This window comes from Prionailurus bengalensis, chromosome B3 (genome assembly GCF_016509475.1).
Source record: "Prionailurus bengalensis isolate Pbe53 chromosome B3, Fcat_Pben_1.1_paternal_pri, whole genome shotgun sequence".
NCBI classification, from domain to species: Eukaryota; Metazoa; Chordata; class Mammalia; order Carnivora; family Felidae; genus Prionailurus; species Prionailurus bengalensis.
The window spans coordinates 118,710,096-118,734,962 of NC_057355.1; the positions used below are offsets into that span (position 1 = coordinate 118,710,096).

Sequence of the window (24,867 nt, forward strand, 5' to 3'; positions counted from 1 at the left end):
AAACTGCCTGATACACCCAAAAGAAACCAGCAAGTCAAGAAGTCCACTCCTGCTAGAGTAAAAAGCCTGGTGACAACAGGGACTTTGTCTTATTTTCATCAGAATCCCCAGAACTAGACCTGTGCCTGACACATAGAAGAATCAAACTAAACATTCGCTGAATGAATGAATGAGTGAGTGAATGAATACATTCCAGCTTCATTTAATTAGTCACAACTCAGTCTTCTGTAGATAAATGTGGCCTGTGACAACTGTCAGACCTATGTGAGGAGGTCATTTCCTAGACCTAGGACCATGGGGCTTAGAAGATATCAGGACCCTATTTCCATCTGCTGTCTGCCATTTGGGGACCATTTGTAGAGAAAATCTACAAAACTTTCATTGCTATATATCCATTTATTCATTTCTCATTTTTACTAGTCATCTCTACCCATTCATTTGTTTGGGTTCCAAAGCAGAGACAACTATTCCAGTACTAAAGGAACCAAAATTTTCAAATTCTCTTTGTGTGCTAAGTTTCATTTTTAATTGCACAGCTGTTCCCACAGGTTGTAAGTCTGTGAAGCAGCTGAAGGTCCCTACCCCTCCCCATTTTGGTTCTCAGAAACCATCAAGGGTCATAGAGCCTAGAGGCTCCAGAAAAATCTCTGGTGTCATGAGCTAAGGACTTGTGGTGTCCAAGAGTCATCCCAATACTTAATTTTGTTGATAGCTTCATAGCTTCTGCACAGTGGGAGGATCCAGAAGCTCTGAGCTCCCCGTTCTCTGAGGACCAGACTTGTGGTTGATTTAGAGAAGATTAAATGAATCACAGTAAGGCTGCTCTCCCTCCCATGGAAGGTCCAGTTTTGACCTCTCTTTGAGGGAAGGCATCACTGGGAATAGTTCAATGTTTTTGATGTGATTCACTCCATGATCCTATCACTTCTGACCCTAGAACTCCTGTATGGCTGCATTGATTCTGATGTCTTCCCAAAGTTTGAGCCACCTCTAAGGCCTGGTATTCCCCATGATCCCAACAAAGGCCAAGTACAAAGGCTGACCCAGTACTCTGCATCCCATAAACAGGTCCCACCAATCCCTACTCATCTTGGGTTAGTGATTCTTTTTTTTTTTTTACACTTTAACTATCTTACAATTCTATTTATCAGTTATACCTCAATAAAATAATAATAAAAAAGAACACAGAAATCAATTATAATTATAGCAGCTTATTATTCAGTTATGTTCAGTATTATATCTACATAATATAAGTATTAAGCACAAATTAAATGTATTGAGATTCTGTTCTTAGTATATTTTTTAAATTAATTTATTTTTTTATTTAAATCCAAGTTAGTTAACAAAGTGTAGTAATGATTTCAGGAATAGAATTTAGTGATCCATCACTTAAATATAACATTGGGTTAGTGATTCTTAATCCAGATTGAACCCAAAAATTACAAGGAGAACTTCTTTTTTTTAATTTTCCTTAAGTTTATGTATTTATTTTGAGAAATAGTGCGATGGGGGAGGGGCAGAGAGAGAGGGAGAGAGAGGATCCCAAGCAGGATCCATGCTGCCAGCACAGAGCCCGACATGGGGCTCAAACACACCCATGAAACCGCGAGATCGTGACCTAAGCGAAAACCAACAGCTGGATGCTTAACCAACTGAGCCACCCAGGTGCCCTTACCTGGAGACCTTCTTAATAACCTCAAGACCAAAAATTCATGCCAGACCTACCCAATCTGAATTTAAGTGGGTGGGGGAATTGGGCCAACTATTTTTTCAAGAACCTTATAGATTGTTCCAGTGTCTGACCAAGGACCTCTGGATGTCTAAGCATCATCTAGTTACTGCCTAGATGTTCTCTCTGATATACCAAAACTGGTTAAATGGCCTCCTCTAAAGTGTCTCAAGGTTCCCAGTGTTTCCCCCAAGGTGTTGTCATTAATTGCCTGCTTACTAGAATGTCTCCCCTACTCGTTTTATAAAATCCAGAATGACAGGAACCGTGCCCATCTCTGGTATCCCCAGTACTTAGCACAGTACCCGGTAGGCACCTCAAGAAGTACTTACCAATAAATTTAACCAGAACTGAATCAGATTCAGAAATGCAGAAAGTGAATGACCTACTATCCCTGGTTCCAGGAGACTCATCCACCCACATTCAAACCATCCAAGAGGGACCCCAGAGGCAGGCTCAGAAGTGAGCACAGAATCCACCCCAAGATGGCAGTCTCTATGCCTTAGGCTCCTTCTTGCCCCACAGGCTGCTTCAAAGTATTTCCAACCTGACCAAAAGCAGGTGAGTAAGAAGGGACTGGTCCAGACCAGCACTCTCAAAAGATCTAAATGACAAGAGGTCAAAATTGTCAACACTTGCCCAAGGGCCTATGCCCTCCGTGAGACACGTGTTGGTCAGCAACACCAAGGCAGCCTCGGGCCCCTCCGTTTATAGCTGCAGACCCACTCACTCTCCTGGGATTAAGTAGTCCGAATGGCCAGAAGATGGGACTATTTTTATTTCATTCTTTAACTTTCTCTGATGGATTACAGAAGCCCTGTGATGCAGAGGAAGAGCATGAGTCCTCCTACCACCAATCCTGTAACCTTGGAAATACTACCACACATTTCTGACCCTGTCTCCTTGCCCATTAGACAAGAGTGTTAATAGTACCTACCTTACAGGGGCTGTTGTAGGCATTCGCTTATATTCAAGAAGAAGCTCTTTATAACCATGAAGCCTTGTGCAAACGTCAGTTATTAATTATCATGAGTTAGCGGACATAGACGAATCTGGACTCTATGGCCATGTGGCATGACAAGGCCCCCACCCCACGTGCCCATGCTGCTCTTTGCTCCTCTAGCCATGAGGGTAGAAATAGGCCTCTCTTTGATGTCTGCTTTGACTCCACCTCATCTCAACAAGCAAATGACCCCAAGAACTCTCTCGAGGCTCTAGCCCCCCTTCCTTGCCCTCCTCCCTAGGCTGACAAGCACCAGGGTGCCTTTATAGGGCCAATGCATTCAGCCCTGGAGTTCCACTTATAGAGGGACGAGCACAGCCCCGTGAGAGTTATGTTGTTTATCTCATTAGAACAGGAGGCACATAACTCAAAGCCTGTGTGTGTGGTAGATGGAGAGGGGAGGGAAAGGGGAGGAGGAGGAGGGAGTCACAGCTGCAGCCAGGGAAATTAACCTGAAGGAGTGAGCCTGGGGCTACGGGGAATATGGAGGAGGGGGGAAAGGAGGCAGGAGACAAGAGGGCCGACTAGTCTTCCCTGGTAACCAAGGCCACAGCTACCCCTCCATTCACATACCCCACTGAGCAAACTGCTTTTCTTTTCCTTTGAGCTGCAACTCCAGTTACAACACTCATACTCATGTACAAGCACAAGTATCTCTCTCTCTCTCTCTCTCTCTCTCTCTCTCTCTCTCTCTCTCTCTCTCTCTCACACACACACACACACACACACACACACACACACTCACAAACTCACACACTTGCTGGAGGGAGAAGTGTCTCCATAGAAAAAAATCAGCAGGATGGGCTTGATGCCTGTATGGTCAGCAGATTCCAGACAAGTCACTTGTTACCAGCATCGATCAAGTCAGCAGGTGGACCCTAAGTATCATTATCCCTGACAGACATGGCATGAGCTATTAAGAACCCAGATGGGGGCGCCTGGGTGGCTCAGTTGGTTGAGCATCTAACTCTTGGTTTTGGCTGAAGTAGTGATCTCAACGATACATGGGATTGAGCCCCGCATCAGGATCTGTGCTGGCAGTGCACAGCCTGCTTAGGATTCTCTCCTCCCCCCCTGCCCCTCTCCCATGCTCTTTCTCTCTTTCAAAATAAATAATAAACTTTTTTTTTAATTTTTAAAATAAGGGCGCCTGGGTGGCTCAAGTGAAGTGAAGCATCCCACTTCAGCTCAAGTCATGATCTCGTGGTTCATGGGTTCAAGCCTTGAGTCAGGCTCTGTGCTGACAGCTCAGAGCCTGGAGCCTGCTTCAGGTTCTGTGTCTCCCTCTCTCTCTGCCCCTCCCCCACTTATGCTCAGGCTTGCGCTCTCGCTCTCTCTCTCTCTCAAAAATAAACATTAAAAAATTTTTTTTAACTTTTTAAAAGAATTCAGAAGATGAAATGAGATAGAAAGGAAGTAAAGGTGACAGGGGATAGGAACAGGGTTTGAAAAGAAGAAAAGAACTGGAGTAATGCCTTTGTCCCCCAACCAGAGTTGAGCAGTGGCAGTTCACCCAGAGAAGGGCTCTCCCTGAAGCCTCTCAGAGAGGGGGATCAGCAGCCACCATTGAACCCTCCCTGCAATGGAAACCTCACTCCTTCACAAGACAGACTTCCTGTGGTTGATCAACTCTTACTGTGATAAACAGTTTTGCCTCACCCTTATTTTGAATCAAAGATTTCCTATATTTATGCCAACTTGTTCACCCTCTGTCCCCAGAGTGGACAGGTGTCACCTGTATCCAAGCCATCCATCCCATCCACCCACTTGGGTTTGAAGGACAGCCAACTGAGAGGCCAAGGAACTAGAGGGCATGGGAGTTAGAGAAAAGAGGCAGTGGTCACACCCACTCAGATTGGGGTAACAGGATTTAAGGCTCCAAATTAAGAATCCAAACACTGCTTCCCTTTTTCATCTCCCCCTTGCCTACCCCCTACTGGACAGGAAAGGGATGGAACAGCAGGCTGCTCTTCAGACCATCACTGCCATTAAAGAGCTCCTCCGCATGCTGCTCCCACAGGTGCCTCCACAATGGGTCACCAACAGCCTCCATATTTATAAAGAGATAATGACACAAGTCAGGGGTTCTTCATCAAAACTGGGCATCAGAACTGTATAAGTATTTATTGAAAAGGGCTGGTGCCTGGGCTCTGGTCCAATCCTACTAAACCAGAATATCAGAAATAACACCAAGGCAATTGCAGTTCGAAAAACTCCTACATAAGGAAATTTGCACTAGATCAACTCTTACTCATATTTATATTCCCAGGGCCCAGGACATAACAGGTGTTCCACTAATGTTCGTGATTGAAAACACCAATTGGACCACCTCTACAGAACTGGAGGGATGAGTAATAAGTCCCTAGGTAGGGCTTGAGGAGTAGACAAGATGTATTTCGTAAGCACTTAGACCCATAATATTTCCTGGTCCTTGGCTTATTTAAAAGCTGTCCTGACTTTGTGGACCACCTGTTCAGTGAAGCCCCTTGAACCATCCCAGGCCACAGTGTCTTTTCTTCTCCCCGATAGCCTGGAGTCCTGGGCACTAGGCACCATACCCTAGCACTCAGCACAGCTCTCTATCCAGCTCCCCAACCATCCTCTCCCAGAACCCTGCCCCTTCTTCTCCATGAGCTTCTCTCCCTCTCTACTATTCAATTCTAATGTCCCATGGGCCAAGACTGGTGAGGTAAGCCTCAAATCCAGGATGCTGCCAGCCCCTTCTGGCTCAGGAGTTCCCAAGCCCCTCACTGGTCCCATCACACTCAAAAACCGACACAGTAACAAAGCTAACATTTACTGAGCTCTTACTCTGTCCTAGGCTAGTATCTCACACTCACTGTTACTTACAATAACAACTACCCTATGAGACATTTAAAGGACAAGGACAGTGAGGCTAACAGTGTTTAAGTAACTGGCATAGGGTCACACAATTCAAAGGGTAATCTAGTCCACAGCCCACATTCAAGACCTCTCCACTAACCTAACCCCACCAAGCCATCCCATTACTGATCCACACACAGTAGGGTTGAAATCCAAAGTCCTTCCCTTGAGAAAGAAGCTCCTCACACTAAAACTATCAGGAAAATATCCCCCAGCCCTCCCACCCACCCCCATCAAGACATTTCTTGTGGAATTTATTTTGCCTCTACTTCCATATCACCAAGTAAAATTGCTCATGGAGAAATGCATCCTAATAATATAAAAGCATCATCGAGAGGCACATAAAACGTGTGGAAAATCAGAAAAACAACCACTACATACTTTCTAAATTCATCAGAAAAAATTTTTTCAAGAATAATCACATTATAATGTGAGCTTACATGTTATTGGGTCTAACTCTTACCTGATACAAGAATTGCGTCCCCAATATCCCTGACAAGAGCCTCCACCATGGCCTTTGTTTCAATAATTCTAGTCCTCACCCTTCCATGAAGCAGTCTATGGTGCTATTGAAATTTTGTGTTGTTAGAAATATGCCTACCAATCTCATCCACCACTGATAAGAATGCAAAATAGTTCAACCCTATGGAGGGAAATTTGGCATATCTAGCAAAAGTGCATATGTATTTGCCCTTTGACCCAGCAATTCCACTTCTAGGAATCTGTATCACAGATTAATATGCAAAAATATAAAAATATGTATTCGTTGTAGCATTTTTTTAAATTTTTTTTTCAACGTTTATTTTATTTTTGGGACAGAGAGAGACAGAGCATGAACGGGGGAGGGGCAGAGAGAGAGGGAGACACAGAATTGGAAACAGGCTCCAGGCTCTGAGCCATCAGCCCAGAGCCAGACGCGGGGCTCGAACTCACAGACCGCGAGATCGTGACCTGGCTGAAGTCAGATGCTTAACCGACTGCGCCACCCAGGCGCCCCCGTTGTAGCATTTTTAATACTAGAAAAAGCCTGGAAATAATCCAATGTCCATCATAGGAAACTGATTGAATAAACCATAACATATGCACACAATGGACTATTATGAAGCAATTGACACATAGAGGGAAGGAAGTACACACTATAATGGAGTACACTATTAAGTGAAAAAAACAAGGTGGAGAATAGTGTGTATCATATACTATAATTTATCCAACAAATGGGGATACACCCATATACATATGTACATAAATATATATGTTGTGTGTTCACATATGGTTTTTCTTTTAGTGGAAAGATAAACCAAAGGCTTAGTAGAAACTTACAGGGAGCAAAAACAAAGTATTAGTAACAAGGAGAAGAGGAGAAAGTTGCCTATAGAAACAGGAAAGGGACAGAGACAGAACAAGACATTCTCTGACTATACCATGCTTTATAGATATGACTTTAGAACCATGTGAATATTTCATATGGTTAAATTAAAAAAGCAAACATCTGCTTCTGGCTAGATGGGAGTATCAAGGATCATATTTACTCTTTTACAAGAAACCAAAAGACAGATAAAATATGAAATAAAAGTTCTCAAGACACAGGACATCAAGAAATGGAGGACAGTGATGCCTGAAGCACTGGAAATGAACAAGGTAAGTCTACAGCCATACCACCTTGAACGTGCCCAACTGTCTGGACATGAACAAGATAAGCCCTAGGACTGCCCCAGCTTACTACCTCAAGAGAGCTTCCAGATTGCAGCACAGGGAAGAGAAACATGGGTGGAAACCAACAGACTTTCTGAGACTGAGTGAAAAGAAAGAGATGAGAGTCTGAGGAGACCAAGGTGACTAGAATTCAAGAAACAGAATTGTAAAAGAAGAGCGTTACACATAAAAAGCGCTTCGGAGGTCCACAGAGACCCCCTTAGAGTATTCAGCTCCGTATTAATCAGTGCTTATGAAGAAACTTTTCAATGTTGAGGAAAGAACCAGCCAGTAGGAACAGATATGAGTGCCTGGTGTGCAAAGGGGCTGGGAACAGTCTGTCCCCACCAGCATGTTAGGAAAGCCTCATGATTCATGGAGTACTGGGTAGAGTACAGAAAAGGGTCTTACGTCTCTGACAGGAAATTATTAGCCCTAGACTAAGCACTGCTCCAGTATCACCTAAAGATCACACACTGTTTCCAAGTAACTTAACCGTCCCAAAATAAAGCTCTAGAATAGTTATAGGAATAAGTAATATATACAGCACCTACAAGGTAAAATTCATGATGTCTGGCATCCAATCCAAAATTACAAGGCATATATAAAGAAGCAGAAATATATGACCTATAATGAGGGGGGCACGGGAACCAACCAATTAAAACCAACCCAGAATTGAAACTGACATTATAATTAGCAGCAAGAACATTAAGACATTAAGTTATCATTTGTATTCCATATGTTCAAAAGTGAAGTAAAAAAATTGATTCTTCTAAAGATTCAAATTTAACATCTAGAAATGAAAAGTACAATGTGTGAGATAAAAAATACTGAATGGGATTAATGTCAGATTAGATACTGCAGAAGAAAAAATTAGTCCACTTGAAAATGCAACAACAGAAACTACCCCAAATGAAACCCCTGGGAAAAAGAAATTTTTAGAAGAACAGCATAATGAGCTGTGGGAAAACTTCAAACAACCTAATAATATGTGTACTTGGAGTCCCCAAAGAGGAGAAGGGGAAGAAAAAATATTTGTAGAAATAATGGCTAGAAATTTTCAAAATTTGATGGAAACCACAAACATGCAGATCCAAGAAGCTCAATAAAACTAAGCACAAGAAACATGAATAAAACTGTAACAAAGCACATCATAATCAAAACTGCCCAAAAAGAGTGATATTCTATATAGCCATTTAATACACACATGTGAATATTTAAATGTCAAAATTTTTAATAATTTCATAAAGTCTTTGTAGCCACTCAGAAGGAAAAAAAGTGATAAAGGTAAAATATTAAAAGTAGCCAGAGAAGGGAGCCATATTATATAGAGAGGACCAAAGATAAGAGTGATTTCTCATCAGAAACAATGCAAAAACAAAAACAAACAAACAAACAAAAAAAACAGTGGTTCAATATCATTACAGGACTGAAAGGGAAAAAAAACTTGTCGACCTAAATTCTATATTCTGCAAAAATCTCTCTCAAAAAACTAAAGCAAACTAAAGATATTCCAATACATACAGAAGTTGAAAGAATTAATCATCAGCAGACCCACACTACAAGAAATATTAAAGGGAGTCCTTTAGGCAGAAGGAAAGTGATACCAGATCTAAATATGGATATATACTATCAAATGAAAAGCATCAGGAATGGTTTAGTACATGAGTAATTATGTAAGATGTTTTTTTCTTATTCTTGAAAACTCTTTAAAAGATGATTAACTAAGGGTGCCTGTCTGGCTCAGTCAGTTAAGCATCCAACTTCGACTCATGTCATGATCTCACAGTCTGTGAGTTCAAGCACCTCATCAGGCTCTGTGCTGACAGCTCAGAGCCTGAAGCCTGCTTCGGATTCTGTGTCTCCCTCTCTTTCTGCCCCTCCCCTGCTCTCTCTCTCTCTCTCTCTCTCTCTCTCTCTCTCTCAAAAATAAATAAACATTTAAAAAAATTTTGTAAGATGATTAACTAAACAAAGATAATGACAATGTAGTAAAAGGTTTATACCATATGTAAAAATAAAATATATGACACCAATTGCACAAAGGTAAATTGGGGAAAGATGCAAGTATACTTGTATCAGTTTCCTATTGCTGCTATAATGAAGTGCCACAAACTCAGAGGTTTAACACAACATGAATTTGCTGCCTCACAATTCTAGAGGTCAGAAGTCTAAACTCAGTCTCACTTAGCTAAAACCAAGGCTTCAGCAAGGTTTCATTCCTTTTGGAGATTCTGGAGGAGAATCTACTTTTTTGCCTTCTCTGGCTTCTAGAGGCCACCCACATCCTTTGGCTCATTTATGGCTTCTTCCTCAATGGCATCACTTTGACCTCTGTTGTCACACCTCCTGCTCTGACTCTGACCTGCTTCCTTCCCTTTATAAAGACCTTATGATTACATTGAGACCATCCGAATAATAATAATCTCCCCATCTAAAGGTCCTTAACTTAATCACATCACCAAAATTCCTTTTGCCATGTCAGGTAGCATTTCTATGGTTCCAGGTCTGGATGTCTTTGTATGGCATTATTCTGTTTACTGGATACTGTTGTAGAGTTTTTATACTATTCATGAAGTAGTAAAATATCACCTGAAAGCAAACTGTAATTAAAGATGCAGACTACAAACATTAAGCAATCACCAAAATAACAAAACAAAGAGTTATTAAGCCAACAAAGGAAATAAAATGGAATCATAAAAAATTCAACCCCCAAAAGGAAGAAAATGAGGGAAAAGGGAACAAACAGATGGATAAATAGGAAACACATAGCAAAATGATGGGTTTAAACCTAATTATAATAATAATCACATTAAATGTAAATAGTCTAAATACCTCAATTTTAAAAACACACAGTCCGATTGCATTTATTTTTTTTTTAATTTTTTTTCAACGTTTTTTTATTTATTTTTGGGACAGAGAGAGACAGAGCATGAACGGGGGAGGGGCAGAGAGAGAGGGAGACACAGAATCGGAAACAGGCTCCAGGCTCCGAGCCATCAGCCCAGAGCCCGACGCGGGGCTCAAACTCACGGACCGCGAGATCGTGACCTGGCTGAAGTCGGACGCTTAACCGACTGCGCCACCCAGGCGCCCCAGTCCGATTGCATTTAAAAAGCAAGACACAACTATATGTGCCTACAAAAAATACCTACTTTTAACATCAAATCCAAATATGTAAAAGTAAAGGAATGGAGAAAGATACACAATGATAACATTAATCAAAAGAAAGCTGGAGTGGTTACATTAATGTCACAGGAAGCAGATTTCATAGTAAAGAATATTAGTAGAGATAAAGTTATTACATAATGATAATGGATCAATTTACCAAGAGGACATAACAATCTTAAATGTGTATGCCCTTAATAACACAGCTTCAAAACATATGAAGCAAGACCTAATAAAATTGTAAAGATAGACAAATTCACAATTATAGTCAGAAATTTCAATTCTCTCTCTTGATAATTCATAGAAAAAATAAATGGAAAAATTAGTAATGATGAAGATTTGAGCAATACTATCAACCAACTTGACTTAATTGATATTTCTAGAACATTCCAACCACCAACAAGAAAATACACATTCTTTTCCAGGCCAAAGAGAAAATTTATCCAAGATGGGCCATATTCTGAACCATATAAGTCTCAGTAAATTTTAAAGGATTCAAGTCATACAAAGTATTTCTGACTATATAGAATTAGAAACAAGTAACAGGCATACATTTGGAAAATCCCCCAAATGTTTGGAAATAACACACTCTTAAATAATCCATAGGTAAAAGAAGAACTCAAAAGACAAATTAGAAAATACTTGTATTTGAATGACAATGAAAATACAATACAAACATTGGTGAAATGAGGCTAAAACAGTACTTATATTTGGGGATAAACTACATTAGAAAACACCTATAGGAGAAAAAGAAGAGAAATCTCAAATCAATGACCTCAATTTCTACCTTAAGAAATAATAGAAGAAATAGAAGAGTAAATTAAATCCAAAGTAAGAAAAAGAAAGGAAAAATAAATATCAACACAGAAACCATAAAATAGGGAAAAAAAGGAAAAAATATTATATCACAAGGTATTTCTTTGATATCAATAAAATTTATAAGCCTCCAGGTAGACTGATCAGGTGAAAAAGAAAATTCAAATTGCCAATTAAAAAAATAGAAGAGAATATGTCACAAGATTCTACAGATATTAAAAGGATAATGAACCAATGTTATAAACAACTTTGTGCAACCAATTTTGACCAACTTATCTGAAATGGAAAAATTCCTTGAAGTTACAAACTACCAAGATTCACTCAATATGAAATGAATAACCTGAGTATCTATTAAAGAAATCAAATTTGTAGTTAAAAATGTTCCTACAAAGAAATTGCCAGGCCCAGAGAAATTCACTGGTAAATGTTACAAAACATTTAAGGAAAAAAATACCAATTCTGCATAAACTCTTCCAGAAAACTGAAAAGGAAGGAATACTTCCCAACTCATTATAAGAGGCCAACCTCACCCTGAGACCAAACCAGACACAAACACAAGGAAAGAAAACTATAGACAAATATTGCTCATAAACATGGATGTAAAACCTCTAATAAAACTTTAGCAAAGTGAATCTGATGATATATAAAACGGATAATATATCATGACAAAGTGGGATTTATCCTCAGAATGCAATGTTAGCTTAACATTCAAATATCAATGTAACTCCTCATGTTAACAAACCACAAAAGAAAAATCACATGATCATCTCAATAGACTCAGAAAAATCAGCTAATAAAATCCAACATCAGTTCCTGATTTAAAATTCTCAAACTAGAAGGAAGTTGCTAATAAAAATCAACTACAAAATGCCCACAGCTAACATCATATTTAAAAATGAAAAAAAATGAATGTTTTTTCCTTAAGATCAGGAATATCATAAGGATGTCCACTCTAGCCACTTTTTCTTAATATTTCAGTGGCCATTCTACTCAGTGCAACAGATGAGGAAAATAAATAAAAGTCATCCATACTGACAAGAAAAGTTGGGACACCTGGGTGGCTTAGTCAGTTAAGCACCCAACTCTTGGCTGTGGCCCAGGTCATTATCTCACTGTTTGTGAGGTTGAGCCCTGTATTGGGCTCTGCACTAACAGCGTAAAGCCTGCTTAGGAGTCTCTCTCCCTCTCTCTCTGACCCTCTCCCGCTCTCTCTCTCTCTCCCCTTCTCTCTCAAAATAAATAAATAAACTTAAAAAAAAAAAGGAAAGAAAAGTTTTCTTTTTCACTAACAACAATCAACTGTAGAAAATGCTGAAATGCTGTAGCATCTACAGAAAGCTATTAGAATAAATGAGTAAAACAAAGTTTGAGGATACAGAATGAAGATACATATTTCTGTATTTCTGTAAACTAATGATGAATAATCAGAAACTAAATTTTTAAAAAATCCATTTACAATAGTATCAAAATGTTAAGTACTTAGAGATAAATTTGAAAAAAGTATGAAATATCTGTACACAAAAAACTAAAAATCATCAATGGGAAAAATTAAAGATAACAAATGGAGAGATATTATATTCAGGGATTGGAAGACTCAGTATTGAGAGTTGTTAATTTTCCACAAAATTGATCCATAGATTCCACATAATCCCAATCAAAATCCCAGCAGAGTTTTTGTAAAACTCGACAGACTATAAAATTCATATGGAAATGCAAAGGACTAAAATAGCCAAAATAACTTAGAAAAAGAAAAACAGATTAGAGGACTAACACTACTTGATTTCAAAATGCACTGCAAAAATACAAGAATCAAGACAGTATGATATTAGTGTGAAAACAGATAAACCCATGAAACAAAATTGAACATCCAGAAATAGAACTACATACATGTGAACATTTAATTTTTGACAAAGGTACAAAAGCAATTCAGTTGAGAAAGGCTAATCTTTTCAACAAATTATGCTGGAACAATTGGATTTCTATCTGCAAAAATATAAACTTTAATCTGTACCTCAAACCATATTTTAAAATTAATTCAAAATGGATCATAGACCTAAGTATAAAACCTATAATTATTAAACTTCTAGGAAAAAAAAATACATTACTTGACATTGGATTAAGCAACAATTTCTTACATAGAACAACAAAATCTCAATTCATTAAATAACAAATTGATAAATTGGACTTAATCAAAATATAAAATGTCTGCTCTTTGAAAGACACTATTAAGATAATGAAATAGGGGCACCAGGGTGGCTCAGTCAGTTAAGTGTCAGACTCTCGATTTCAGCTCAGGTCATGATCTCATGGTTTGTGAGTTCAAGCCCCTCATTGGGCTCTGCACTGACAGCATGGAGCCTGCTTTGTATTGTCTCTCCCTCTCTATCCCTCCCCAACTCTTGCTCTCTGTCACTCTCTCTCAAAATAAATAAACTTAAAAAAAAAAAGATAATGAAAATATAAGACAAAAACTGGGAGAAAATATTTGCAAAGTATATATCAAATAAACATCTTGAATCTAGAATATATAAAGGACTATCAAAATTTAACAATACAAAAACAATTCCCCTAGTCAATCAAAATCATTCATATGAAGAACCAGGAAAATCTCAATTTGAATGAGTAAAAAAGACAATAGATATCAATGCAAATATTAGAATTATCTGACAAGGATTTTGAAGGAGGCATCATAAACATGTTTCAACAAATAATCACAAATACTTGGAAAAATGAAAAAATACAGGGGCGCCTGGGTGGCGCAGTCGGTTAAGCGTCCGACTTCAGCCAGGTCACGATCTCGCGGTCTGGGAGTTCGAGCCCCGCGTCGGGCTCTGGGCTGATGGCTCAGAGCCTGGAGCCTGTTTCCGATTCTGTGTCTCCCTCTCTCTCTGCCCCTCCCCCGTTCATGCTTTGTCTCTCTCTGTCCCAGAAATAAATAAACGTTGAAAAAAAAATTTTTTTTTTAAATTTAAAAAAAATGAAAAAATACAAAGTCTCAGCAAGGCAATGGAAGATATAAAGAAGAACCAAACAGAAATTGTAAAAGTTAAAAACACAATAAAACAACACAACAAATGCAGAGAATAGAAGAAAGAAGTAGTGAACTGGAAGAGAGAAAAATAAAAATAACCCAATCTGAGCAACAGAGAGAAAAAACAAAAACAAAAACAAACAAACAGAAAGACCCAGAGCCTGAGGGACTTATGGGCTATAGCAAAAAATCTAAAATTTGTGTTAGCAGAGTCCCAGAAGGATAAGGGAAAGAGAGTGGGGCTGAACATGTATTCAAAAAAATAATAGCTGAAATTTTCCTAAACTTGGCAAAAGATATAAACCTACAGATTCCAGAAGCTGAGTGAATTCCAAAACAGGTAAACCCAAACAAATCCACAGCAAAACATATCAAAATCAGATTTTTGAAAACTAAAGACAAAAAAAAGTCTTGAAAGTAGTGAGACAGAAATGACACCTCACTTACGAATGTTTATTTTTGAGAGAGAGACAGCAAGCAAGGAAGGGGCAGAGAGACAGTAAGACGGAGGATCTGAAGCAGGCTCTGTGCTGACAACAGTAAGCCTGATGTGGGACTCAAACTCATGAATCACAAGATCATGACCTGAACCAAAGTCAGATGCTCAACCAATTGAACCACTCAGGTTCCCCAACACCTCACTTATAAAAGAAAAGAATGACAGCAAATGTCTCCTCACAAACCTCATCACACACCAAAAAGAGATGCAAAACATTTTTCAATTGCTAAAATAAAAGGATTTATCAACCCAGAACTTTATATCCAGCAAAAATATCCTTTAGGAATGAAGGAAAAAATCTAGGCATTCCCAGAAGAAAGAAAACTTATGAGAAGTTATTACCAGTAGACCTACTTTAAAAGAATGGCTAAAGAAATACTTAATCAGAAAGAAATTATAAAAGAAGGCATCTTGGAACATCAAGAGGGAAAAAGGAACAATTAAAGAGTAAAAATATGAGTAAATATAATAGACACTTCAGTTTTCTAAGTTAATAGTTTGATAGTTGAAGCAAAAAAATTTTTTTTATTTCAATTTTTTTTTTTTAATTCTAGTTAGTTAACCTGTAGTATAATATTCATTTCAGGAGTGAAGCAAAAATTATAATACTGTCTGAGATGGTTTTCCAATGTGTGCAGAGGAAATGTTTAAGACATTGTGTTATACATGGGGGAGGGTAAAGGTATTGAAATAATGAGAGGGGCTGGTGAGTATGATTATAAGGGGATAGTATGAGGGAGATCTTTGTGGTGATGGAATAGTTTTATATCTTGATTATAGTGCTGGTTCCACAAATCTATATGTGATAAAATGGCATAGAACTACACACACACATTTTACCAATGTCAGCTTTCTGGTTTCCAGATTGTGCTCTGATTACATAAGATGTATCCACTGGGAGAAATTGGGTGGAGGATTTGGGGGATTCCTCTGTACTATGTGTGCAACTTCCTGTGGATCTGTAATTATTTCAAAATAAAAACTAATTTTAAAAATACAAACAAATTATATGAAATTTGTAAAAAAATAATACCTAATAAGTGAAAGCAAAATGAAACAAATCCAACTGTGTATTCAGTTAGTGGCACAACCACTCAGAGGAAGTATTTCAAGTGACCTTAAAGCACAGTAATTTCACTCTACATCCTTAATAGGCAATGCCCTAAGGACAAAAAGAATTGCAAAAAAATAAAAGAAGAAGAAGAAGAAGAAGAAAAACCTTAAATATGTTCAGTAATTGTATCGTTGGAAGTCTAATTTTATTTGATACTCATATGTATGTGGGGGGCAGGGGGAAGCAAATAAATAATTATGTCAGCATCATTAAGAGCCAGGATTTTTTTAGAGTTGGAGAAAGGAGAGACAATTAAGACAGTTCAGAAAAACTGTGTAAAATTGAATTGAATGGGAAATAGAAGTTCATAATGTATTTTCTCTTAAAAAAAAAAAAGAAATCATATTTCTTAGATCCACTCACTGAAAAGTTCTAGAAACAACAATCAACCCAGGAACAATAAGTACCATCAGATTATGGTCTTCAAATAACATTTCCTACAAAAAGGCAACAGGATTTCTTATAGAAATAGCTAATTCCAGGTCTGGGCAGGAAATGTACAAAATAAGCCTAAAACATTTGTCTTAATATTAGGATACCAAGGAAGCCATCACAAACTACTGGGGTTCTTTCAGAACACCAGCACTGGCCCAAACCCCTATGGGCCAAAAATGGGACAATTTAAGCATCAATAAGAATAATAGCTCCAATGGGTTAAAATGTATCCATGGTGTTTAAATCTGTGAAATCATGATGGCACTCAACAAAATAGTAACTTTATTAATCACTTTTGGTAAATACTAGGGAACCTACTCTTTATTTTGAAAACTGGTGAACACATTATTTACAATAGTCAAATTACGGAAGCAGCCCAAGGGTCCATCGGTAGGTGAATGAGTACAGATGTTGTGGTATATATACACAATGGAATATTATTCGGCCATAAAAAAGAATGAAATCTTCCCATTTGCAACAACATGGATAGAGCTGGAGAGTATAACGCCAAGCAAAATAAGTTAGTCAGAGAAAGACAAATATCATATGATCTCACTCATGTGAAATTTAAGAAACAAAGCAAACAAACAAAGAAAAAGAGAGAAAGAGAGAGAGAAACCAAAAAACAGAGTCTCAACTATAGAGCACAAACTGATGGTTAGCAAAGGGGAGGTTGGGTGGAAGGGAGAGGGGTGAAACAAGGGATGGAGATTAGAGTATACTTATACTGATGAAAAATAAAATAAAATAAACTGATAAATAAAGGGGCAAAATTATTTATCCTGCCTGTCATATGTGAACTATACCTCACAATAACCAAAATTTTAATGAGGAGATATTTCACTTTATAGAGGTTACAGAGCTAATAAATGAAGAATTAGTGACAGCCTTGAATTAAATGTCACGTTTTTTGCAGCCCTTAACAGAATAAAGGATCTAGGCAACTACCATCAAGGGCTGTTAACATCAATAAAAGAGAGGTAACTTGGGGTGCCTGGGTGACTCAGTTGCTCAGGCATCGGACTTCAGCTCAGGTCATGATCTCACAGTTCGTGAGTTCAAGCCCTGCGTCAGGCTCTGTGCTGACAGCTCAGAGCCTGGAGCCTGCTTCGGATTCTGTATCTCCCTTTCTCTCTGCCCCTTCCCTGATCTCTCTCTCTCTCTCTCTCTCTCTCTCTCTCTCTCTCTCTCTCTCTCAAAAAGAAATAAACATTTAAAAAAAAATTTTTTAATAGAAGAGAGATAACCAGATACCATGAGCCTCCTGATGGAAATAACACACCACCACTTAGGAGTTGTTCTTGCCCCAAAAAGCTGAACCTGAATCTGCTCAGGTCTCTAGTCTTAACAACCAATTCCCAAGAATAACACCATGGGGATGCAATCAGAAAATCTGGACTCTGGAAACCCTACAGCGCAAACAACTCAGTTTCTTCCATAAACAACATGCAAGGGGGAGAGAAAGAGAGACAGACAGACAAACACACGCCAAGACCTACAGATTTAAAGAGACTTAAGAAATACCTCAGCCAATTGCAACATAGGATTCCTCTTTGGATTCTGATTTCAACTACCAGGGGGAAATAAATGTTGAACCAATATGTGATTCTGTTAAGGTCTAATTGCTACCTTGAAGCTTTGATAGCCATCGTGGGCATGTCTGCTTATGTCCTTACCATTTAGAGATACATACTGAAAAATTTACAGATGAAATAACATGTTGCCTTGGATTTGCTTCCAAATAACCTAGGGTCAAGGAGGAAAGTGGGAGGTGAGTATAAATGAAACAAGACTGGCCATGAGTTGATCATTGTTGACACTGGGTGATAAATACATGGACATTCATTTTACTATTCTCTCCACTTTTGTACGGGTTTGAAATTTTTCATCATAAAAACTTTCTAAAATAGACCCATAGAGAGCCAGAAAACTGCATTCCATTGGTTGCGTCCCTAATCTCCACCTATTGGTCTTTACGGTGTTCTCTGGAGCCTAGAAGACTAGTGTCATGATAATAATAGTAGGAATATCAACGATAATAGCCAGCATTTTGGGAGCACATAGTTACTAGGTGCTGACTCATACATTTTTTCTGAATATTTCCATGCAATCCTGACAAAATTCTAAAGTGAAAACTATTATTACTCCCATTTCGCAGGTGAGGAACCTGAGGGAGAGATCTTGGTTTGATGATAAAGCCAAGCCTCCAACCCAGATCTGACTACAGATTTCCAGCTAATAACCACTGAACTACAGAAAGGGCAAAGGATGAGGTGGATGCCATGCCCTCAACCTTCCCTTTTGGGGGCTAAATCCTGAGTTCTTTCACTCTGTCCCCCTCCCCTCCCCACCCCTGCCAACAAGGCTCCATTGCCCCTCCCCTCCATCATCCTTGGGACGTGTGCCGAGAGCTATAAATCAGTGGAGTTTCATGAGAGTGTCCCAGCCTGCTGTACAGCTTGCCTTTCCCCAGCATCACTGCGGAGATTCCCAATGGCTGGTCCTCCCTCCCTCCAGACTGGAAGCCAGAACATGTCCAGGGTGGCGTGGCTTACCTGGGCCACGGTGCCTCTTCTCCATCCAGATGTAGCAGTTGTTCTGGGCCACACCGGTCTGCGAGTCCAGGAAAGGGAGACGCACGCTGCGCTCTGCGCACAGCCTCGAGTTATAGCTTCGGCAGTGCTCGATGGCCTCCTTGTAGAACTGGTCCCCGAGTCTATCAGCAGGGGAGAGAGACAGAGGAGGAATGAGGCCAGGGAAAACAGAAACACACCCAGAGGATAAGTGATGGTACCCACCTACCTCCCTGGGAAGATTTTGTGTATCTGGAGACCAAGGCAATGAATGAGTACCAAGGGAGGGGAGGAATCCAACTTGGTGTCAGGTCTCAACCAGGTTCTATTTCCCATGCCAAAATCACCAGGGAATTTAGAATCCCCTGTAACCAAGAGCCTAGGGCCCCTAGATAAACCACTAGTAAAAGTAACAAGTTCCCACTCCAGGAAGCATGAGGTCCCACCTCTAGAGGTGGTTCTAGAACAATCTTCTACATGAGATCTACCAGGACCTCGGGCTTCTAGAGCCCCCTTATTAAGATCCTACATTAACCACACTTTGTTCTCAGTAATTGCCAGCAAAGGCACTCTAGAGTGAACCCAAACCCCAAAGCATGGATGCACAGATTTCCATTGCAATCAGAGAGAAACACCCCACATAAACACAGACTAGCAGGACAGAGGAAATATCCCATAAAAGTAAAGCTATCATGGGGAAAGGAGGCGAAAAGGGGCACGAACCAGTCTTTTAAAACCACACACTTAAAAAATAACTTCTGGGGTGCCTGGGTGGTTCAGTCGGATAGACGTCCGACTTCAGCTCAGGTCATGATCTCATGTTCCGTAAGTTCGAGCCCCGCAACAGGCTCTGTGCTGACAGCTTGGAGCCTGAAGCCTCCTTCAGATTCTGTGTCTCCCTCTCTCTCTTCCCCTCCCATACTCACTCTCTCTCTCATTCTTAAAAATAAATAAACATAAAATTTTTTTTAAAAATAAAAAATAAAGAAAATAAAAAATAAAGAAAATAAAAATAGAAAAATAAAGAAAAAATAACTTCCTAACTGAAAGTAAAGGAAGGATGTATAATAGTTGCATTTTGAAGTCAAGATAATTCAATCCCTGAAATCTAAAACACAAAGAGAAAGACCTTTCTGGTTTGTTGGAGTGGTGATCTAAGCCCAGCAAATTTTATGTTACTGAATCTTTAGTATCCTTGGACACGTGGTGATGCTGCTAATTTTAAGATGATACCCTTTTCAAAGACCAAAAATATAACATTGGTAAAACTGATCAAATATTAAAAAAAAAAAAATCAGTGAGATCAAATACCTACCAAATCAAAGACAGGCACATGTGGGAGGTTAATAAATGGCTCAAGGAAATACAAATGTAATAACATAACCTTGCCAGGTAGACTTGTACTTCTTTGTGGGGAGGGGAGGGAAAGGCAGGAAGGGGGGAGCCAGAGGGATTACAGGGCCAGAAGGGAGAACCAGGTAGCTCATTTTGAAGAAACATTATGAATGTCCCTTTGTTTTGGTTCTACATAGACCTGAAGAGGCCAAAATCGGGGTGAGAAAGTCTCTAAGGTGAGAATAGTATATTTCTTAACAAAAATATTTAGAGGACTAAAGAAAGCAAAATTTTAGAGGGATTTTTCTATAGTGCTTTTTAAAAAAGTCAGTGGGTCAGGGTCCACCAAGAGTTTAAAGCAAATTTCTTATTCTGGGAAGATACAACCATTGAAGCTTCTGAGGCATCTCTTGGAAATTACTTATTGACATAACTCCTTAAAAAAAGTCCCCTTGCTCCTTTTCCCCCTCTGAACATCTTCAGTTTCACAAGGAAGGCATAATGTGCTCAGAAAGTATCCTAGCAGTTGCAAAACCAAACTGTAATCAAATTATAATAGCCACACAGCTGGAAATGAATTGGGGGGGGGGGGGTGGAAGCCCATTAAAATGCTATAAAACAGAACATGAGCTGATGTAATCAAAGATGGTAACAAGGATCATGAGATTGATCAAAAATAAAGAACCATTTCCTACAAAGCGTTCACATCTGTGTCCCACCAGCTTAAATGCCTCCACTGCTAAGGCGACATAGTCCAGTGTGCCAGAACTTTCACAGGCAGCTCAGCCCAGGTAAGATGACACACAGCCTGTCCAGAGTGTCTTAGATGCTCCAGCTTCTTCATGAAACAGCAACCAACCAACCAGTTGATGAGCAACAGCAATCAGTTGATGAGAACTGACAAGAACACATAACAGAGAGGTGTCCGATGTGAGAAACAGTCATCTGGTTTCCCACGATCTTTTGACAGATGGCCAAAATAGATGTTAACTATTCCAACTCCAAAAATTCTGCTGTAGGAGAAGCCATAAGAAAAAAGAAGATGGCACACTACAACTCATCAGCTGGCGACAGGAAGGTTTCCGTTTTCAAAACAAACTCTGGAAGCCAATAGAAAAGGAAACTACAGAGGGATCTCAAATTAGACTTTTCCCGATATGCTCATTACTGGCTTCCAACAACTCCAATCCCAGAGAGAGGAACAAGAAAATGAAGTTGCTGGAAGGGAAAGTGAGTTTGGCCAAGTCCGTGCCCCACACCAAATGGAACGAGAAAGTCAAACAAAGTGGTGCGCTGGGTGAAAATTAATTTCATCTTAAATATTTTCCACTTTCCGTAACATGCAATGCTATTAGTAATAGGCATGCTGGGGGGGGGGGGGGGGGAATGTGTATTTTTAAATGTAATCTTGGTGTGAACGATACCTCTCTTATGTAAACAGAAAAAAAAACCTTCTTCGGACTGGAACAACTGTATTACAGGCTGGACCTGCAAAAATGTGACATCTAACACCCTCTCTGCCACTGTCTCCAGGGAACTCACTTTTAAACAGTCCAGGCATTGGCAGAGATTTGGAAACAAAAGTTTAAAGCCTTTTTCAAGATGTGGGAGGAGAAAAGAGACTTCAACCTTTTTGATAAATTCAAGCAGCGCCTCTCCAAAAGTTAATTAGCCAAAATCTTCACAGGGCTCGTTCTGCTCTCTAGAAGAAAATCGATGGCCAGGTCTCCCTAACCCGTGGAAAGCAATTTAAACAGGAGAGAGGACAAATGTCCTTTTCAATATGGGATTTCTTTAAAAAAAAAAAAATCCCTCGATGATAGGATCCCAGGGGTGACATTTGCATTCAAGTTGTGAGGGGCAGAGGGAGCAGGGAAAGGCTGGCAGGGAATGACTCATTTTGTGGAGCGTGCCCCAGGCTGGGTCAGGCACAGCCCAGCCTCAGCCATCACCTGTCTGCATCAAACCAAGGGGGCCGGATTGCCACGGGATGATAGATGTCTTGGGCTGGAAGAAGCTGGCACAAGGCAGAATAGAATGATGTTCTCATCAACAGCCTACTTCGGGCTACCCAAGGCTGCAATCAGAAGCAGGAAAGGCAAGAGGAACAAATTGCTAGGCTCTCCGCCAGAGCAGGAGCCCCCCATGGCCTATGGCTTGAGGGAGTGCTGACTGCCCAGTTCCGGGGGCCGCTGGGAGGGGGGAGATCCCTTAGCGATCACATCTGGAGTGAGGGAGCTTCAGCCCTCAGAGCTTTCCAGTGACCCTCCTTGAGCATATCTGTGGAAAACTGGATTCCAGGGAACCAATCAGGATTCAGAGGGGTCAAAATAAGACTTCTCCAAAATAACTGTCAACCAGGCTCCAAATGTGATTTTCAGAGCCCATCACAGACCCTCTGCTCCTTTTCTTCCTCATGCCTCCACCTTTGTCTTTCTCTCTCTCTCAAGACCGTGCCCGTTCTCTTAGATTCCGTGTCCACTGCCCTGAGCTGACTCCTAAGTCCAACCGTCCAACGCAGATACCTGGGGCCCCTCCCTCTTCACTGTCCCTCTGCTCCTGTGTTCTGACCCAAGAACAGGTGTCCTGTCATACCCCAAACACGTGTCCAAAAGCACATTCCTCATCTCCTACCAGAAGCCTGCTCCCTCCCCAGAGTCGCCATTCTTCTGGGTTGGGAGGGTGTGTGGGGAGACGGCAGTGAGAGAACACTGCTCTTCCCTCCCTAGCAAGGTGTCCTTGGCCTTCCCCTTTCCTTCATCCCATCTGGCACTGGGTTCTTGCATTTCTCAGGGTGTCACCCTCTTTCCATCCCTGATGCCGTCCACCAGTCCCCTTTGACAGTAAAAACAGGACCTTGGCCCATCATTGCTATTTGTGCACATAAACAGAGATAAGCAGAGACAACAAGAAGCCCTAGCCTGTGGCAGGATTTCTGGCCCCTCCTTCCCCCCATCGGCCCCTCCTGTTCTCTGTGGGCACCTGGATTTCCTGCTGTCTCACCCAGCTGCCCACACTGCCACCACCACCCACAAATACACATTAAGACGCATCTACACCGATATGCTAACTTCCTCCCGTTTGCATTTAAATATATTTAACTCTAACTGCACCGCAGAAAGCCGGTTCCCATTTACATAGCATTTTATAACTAGCAAGCAGGGGGCAATATTTGGCAAGGTGGAGGAACCTTTTCATTTTCCTCAGAGTTACACTCTTCCTAAAGCTGCCCTTCAAAGAAAGCCAGGGTTAGGGTTTACTGCGGACTGAACTGTTTCCCCTGAAATCCATGTGTTGAAGCCCTAACACCCACCCCCCCTCCACACACACACACACACACACACACACACACACACACAATGTTCTAGTATCTGGATACAGGGCCTTGGGGAGGTAATTAGGTCGTGAGGACAGCGTCCTCATGATAGGATTAGTGCCCCTACATAAGAAGGGACAGGAGAAAGACCTCTCTCTTCCTCTTTCTCTCTCTGCCATGTGAGCACACAGCAAGAATACACCCTTATCTCAGACTTCCCGGCCTCCAGAACTGTGGAAAATAAGTATCTGTTGTTTAAGCCACTCAGTCTATGGCATCCTGCTCTAGCAGCCCAAGCTAAGGCAGTGTTTCTGATATTTAAAAGAGGAAAGGCCTGGAACCCCTGGGTGGCTCAGTCAGTTAAGCGTCCGACTTCGGCTCAGGTCATTGATCCCGCGGTTCATGAGTTTGAGCCCCAGGTCAGGTTCTGTGCAGACAGCTCAGAACCTGGAGCCTGCTTCAGATTCTGTGTCGCCCTCTCTCTCTGCCCCTCCCCCACTTGCGCTCTGTCTCTGTCTCTCAAAAATGAATAGACGTTAAAAAAAAAAAAACCAACTAATAAAATAAAATAGGAAAGGCCTGCAGAGAATGGTGAGAGCAAGATTCCAGTCCTCTTCTTCCCTCATTCTGCCCTCTCCCAACAAAGATGGCAATAATAATACCATTCATAACGTTAGTTTCAATTCCATTCAATGTTTAATATTTGTCTTCTTTACAAGACTGTGAACTCTCTGAGGGCAGAGACCATCTGCGGGGCCGCTGCACGTAGCCACCTGCCCAGGGGCACCATTCATGTAAACTTCAATGTGAACGGCACCCCCTGGGGCAGTGTAACCCGGTAACCCTGCAAGCCCACTGTTTTCCTGACTTATCCCCAGTGTCCAGCACAGAGCCCAGCACACAGATGAATTGCTTTCAACAACAACTCATATACCTATGGTAGATGTTTATATTAGGACAGTCTTCAGAGTTTGTTGCACGCATACGTTGGTGATTTCGATTGCATGGCTGTCTACTCACAACTTCCAAAAAATGTTGAGAGAATGTCTGCAACCACTCCCATTGAGTCATTGTCCCTGGGCTCCTGGGTCATTGCAGCAGCCCCCGATTATAGTCACTTCAGCTCTTCTCCCACCCATCCTGACAAAAAGGAATATCCCTGGAGCTCAGTTTTTTGTCTTTCATTCCTCAGGATGGAAGCCAAGATGGCTCCCACTGGTGCCCAAACTCCTCTGGAGGATGACAGGGCCCTTGGAGAGCCAAGGGATTGGGG

General features: G+C 40.6%; 1 protein-coding gene across 2 annotated transcripts in view; it reads right to left on the reverse strand.

Moving 5' to 3' along the window:
• Positions 1 to 24,867, reverse strand: part of DPF3 (double PHD fingers 3) — a 260,062-nt gene that overhangs the window by 130,395 nt on the left and 104,800 nt on the right. For both annotated transcript variants that reach the window (XR_006293429.1, XM_043556512.1), the window contains exon 2: positions 18,926 to 19,086. Coding sequence is in view for 1 of the 2 variants with exons in the window: in XM_043556512.1 (XP_043412447.1) it covers positions 18,926 to 19,086 (161 nt within the window). In the remaining variant the exon portion in view is untranslated. The remainder of the gene's footprint in view (positions 1 to 18,925; positions 19,087 to 24,867) is intronic.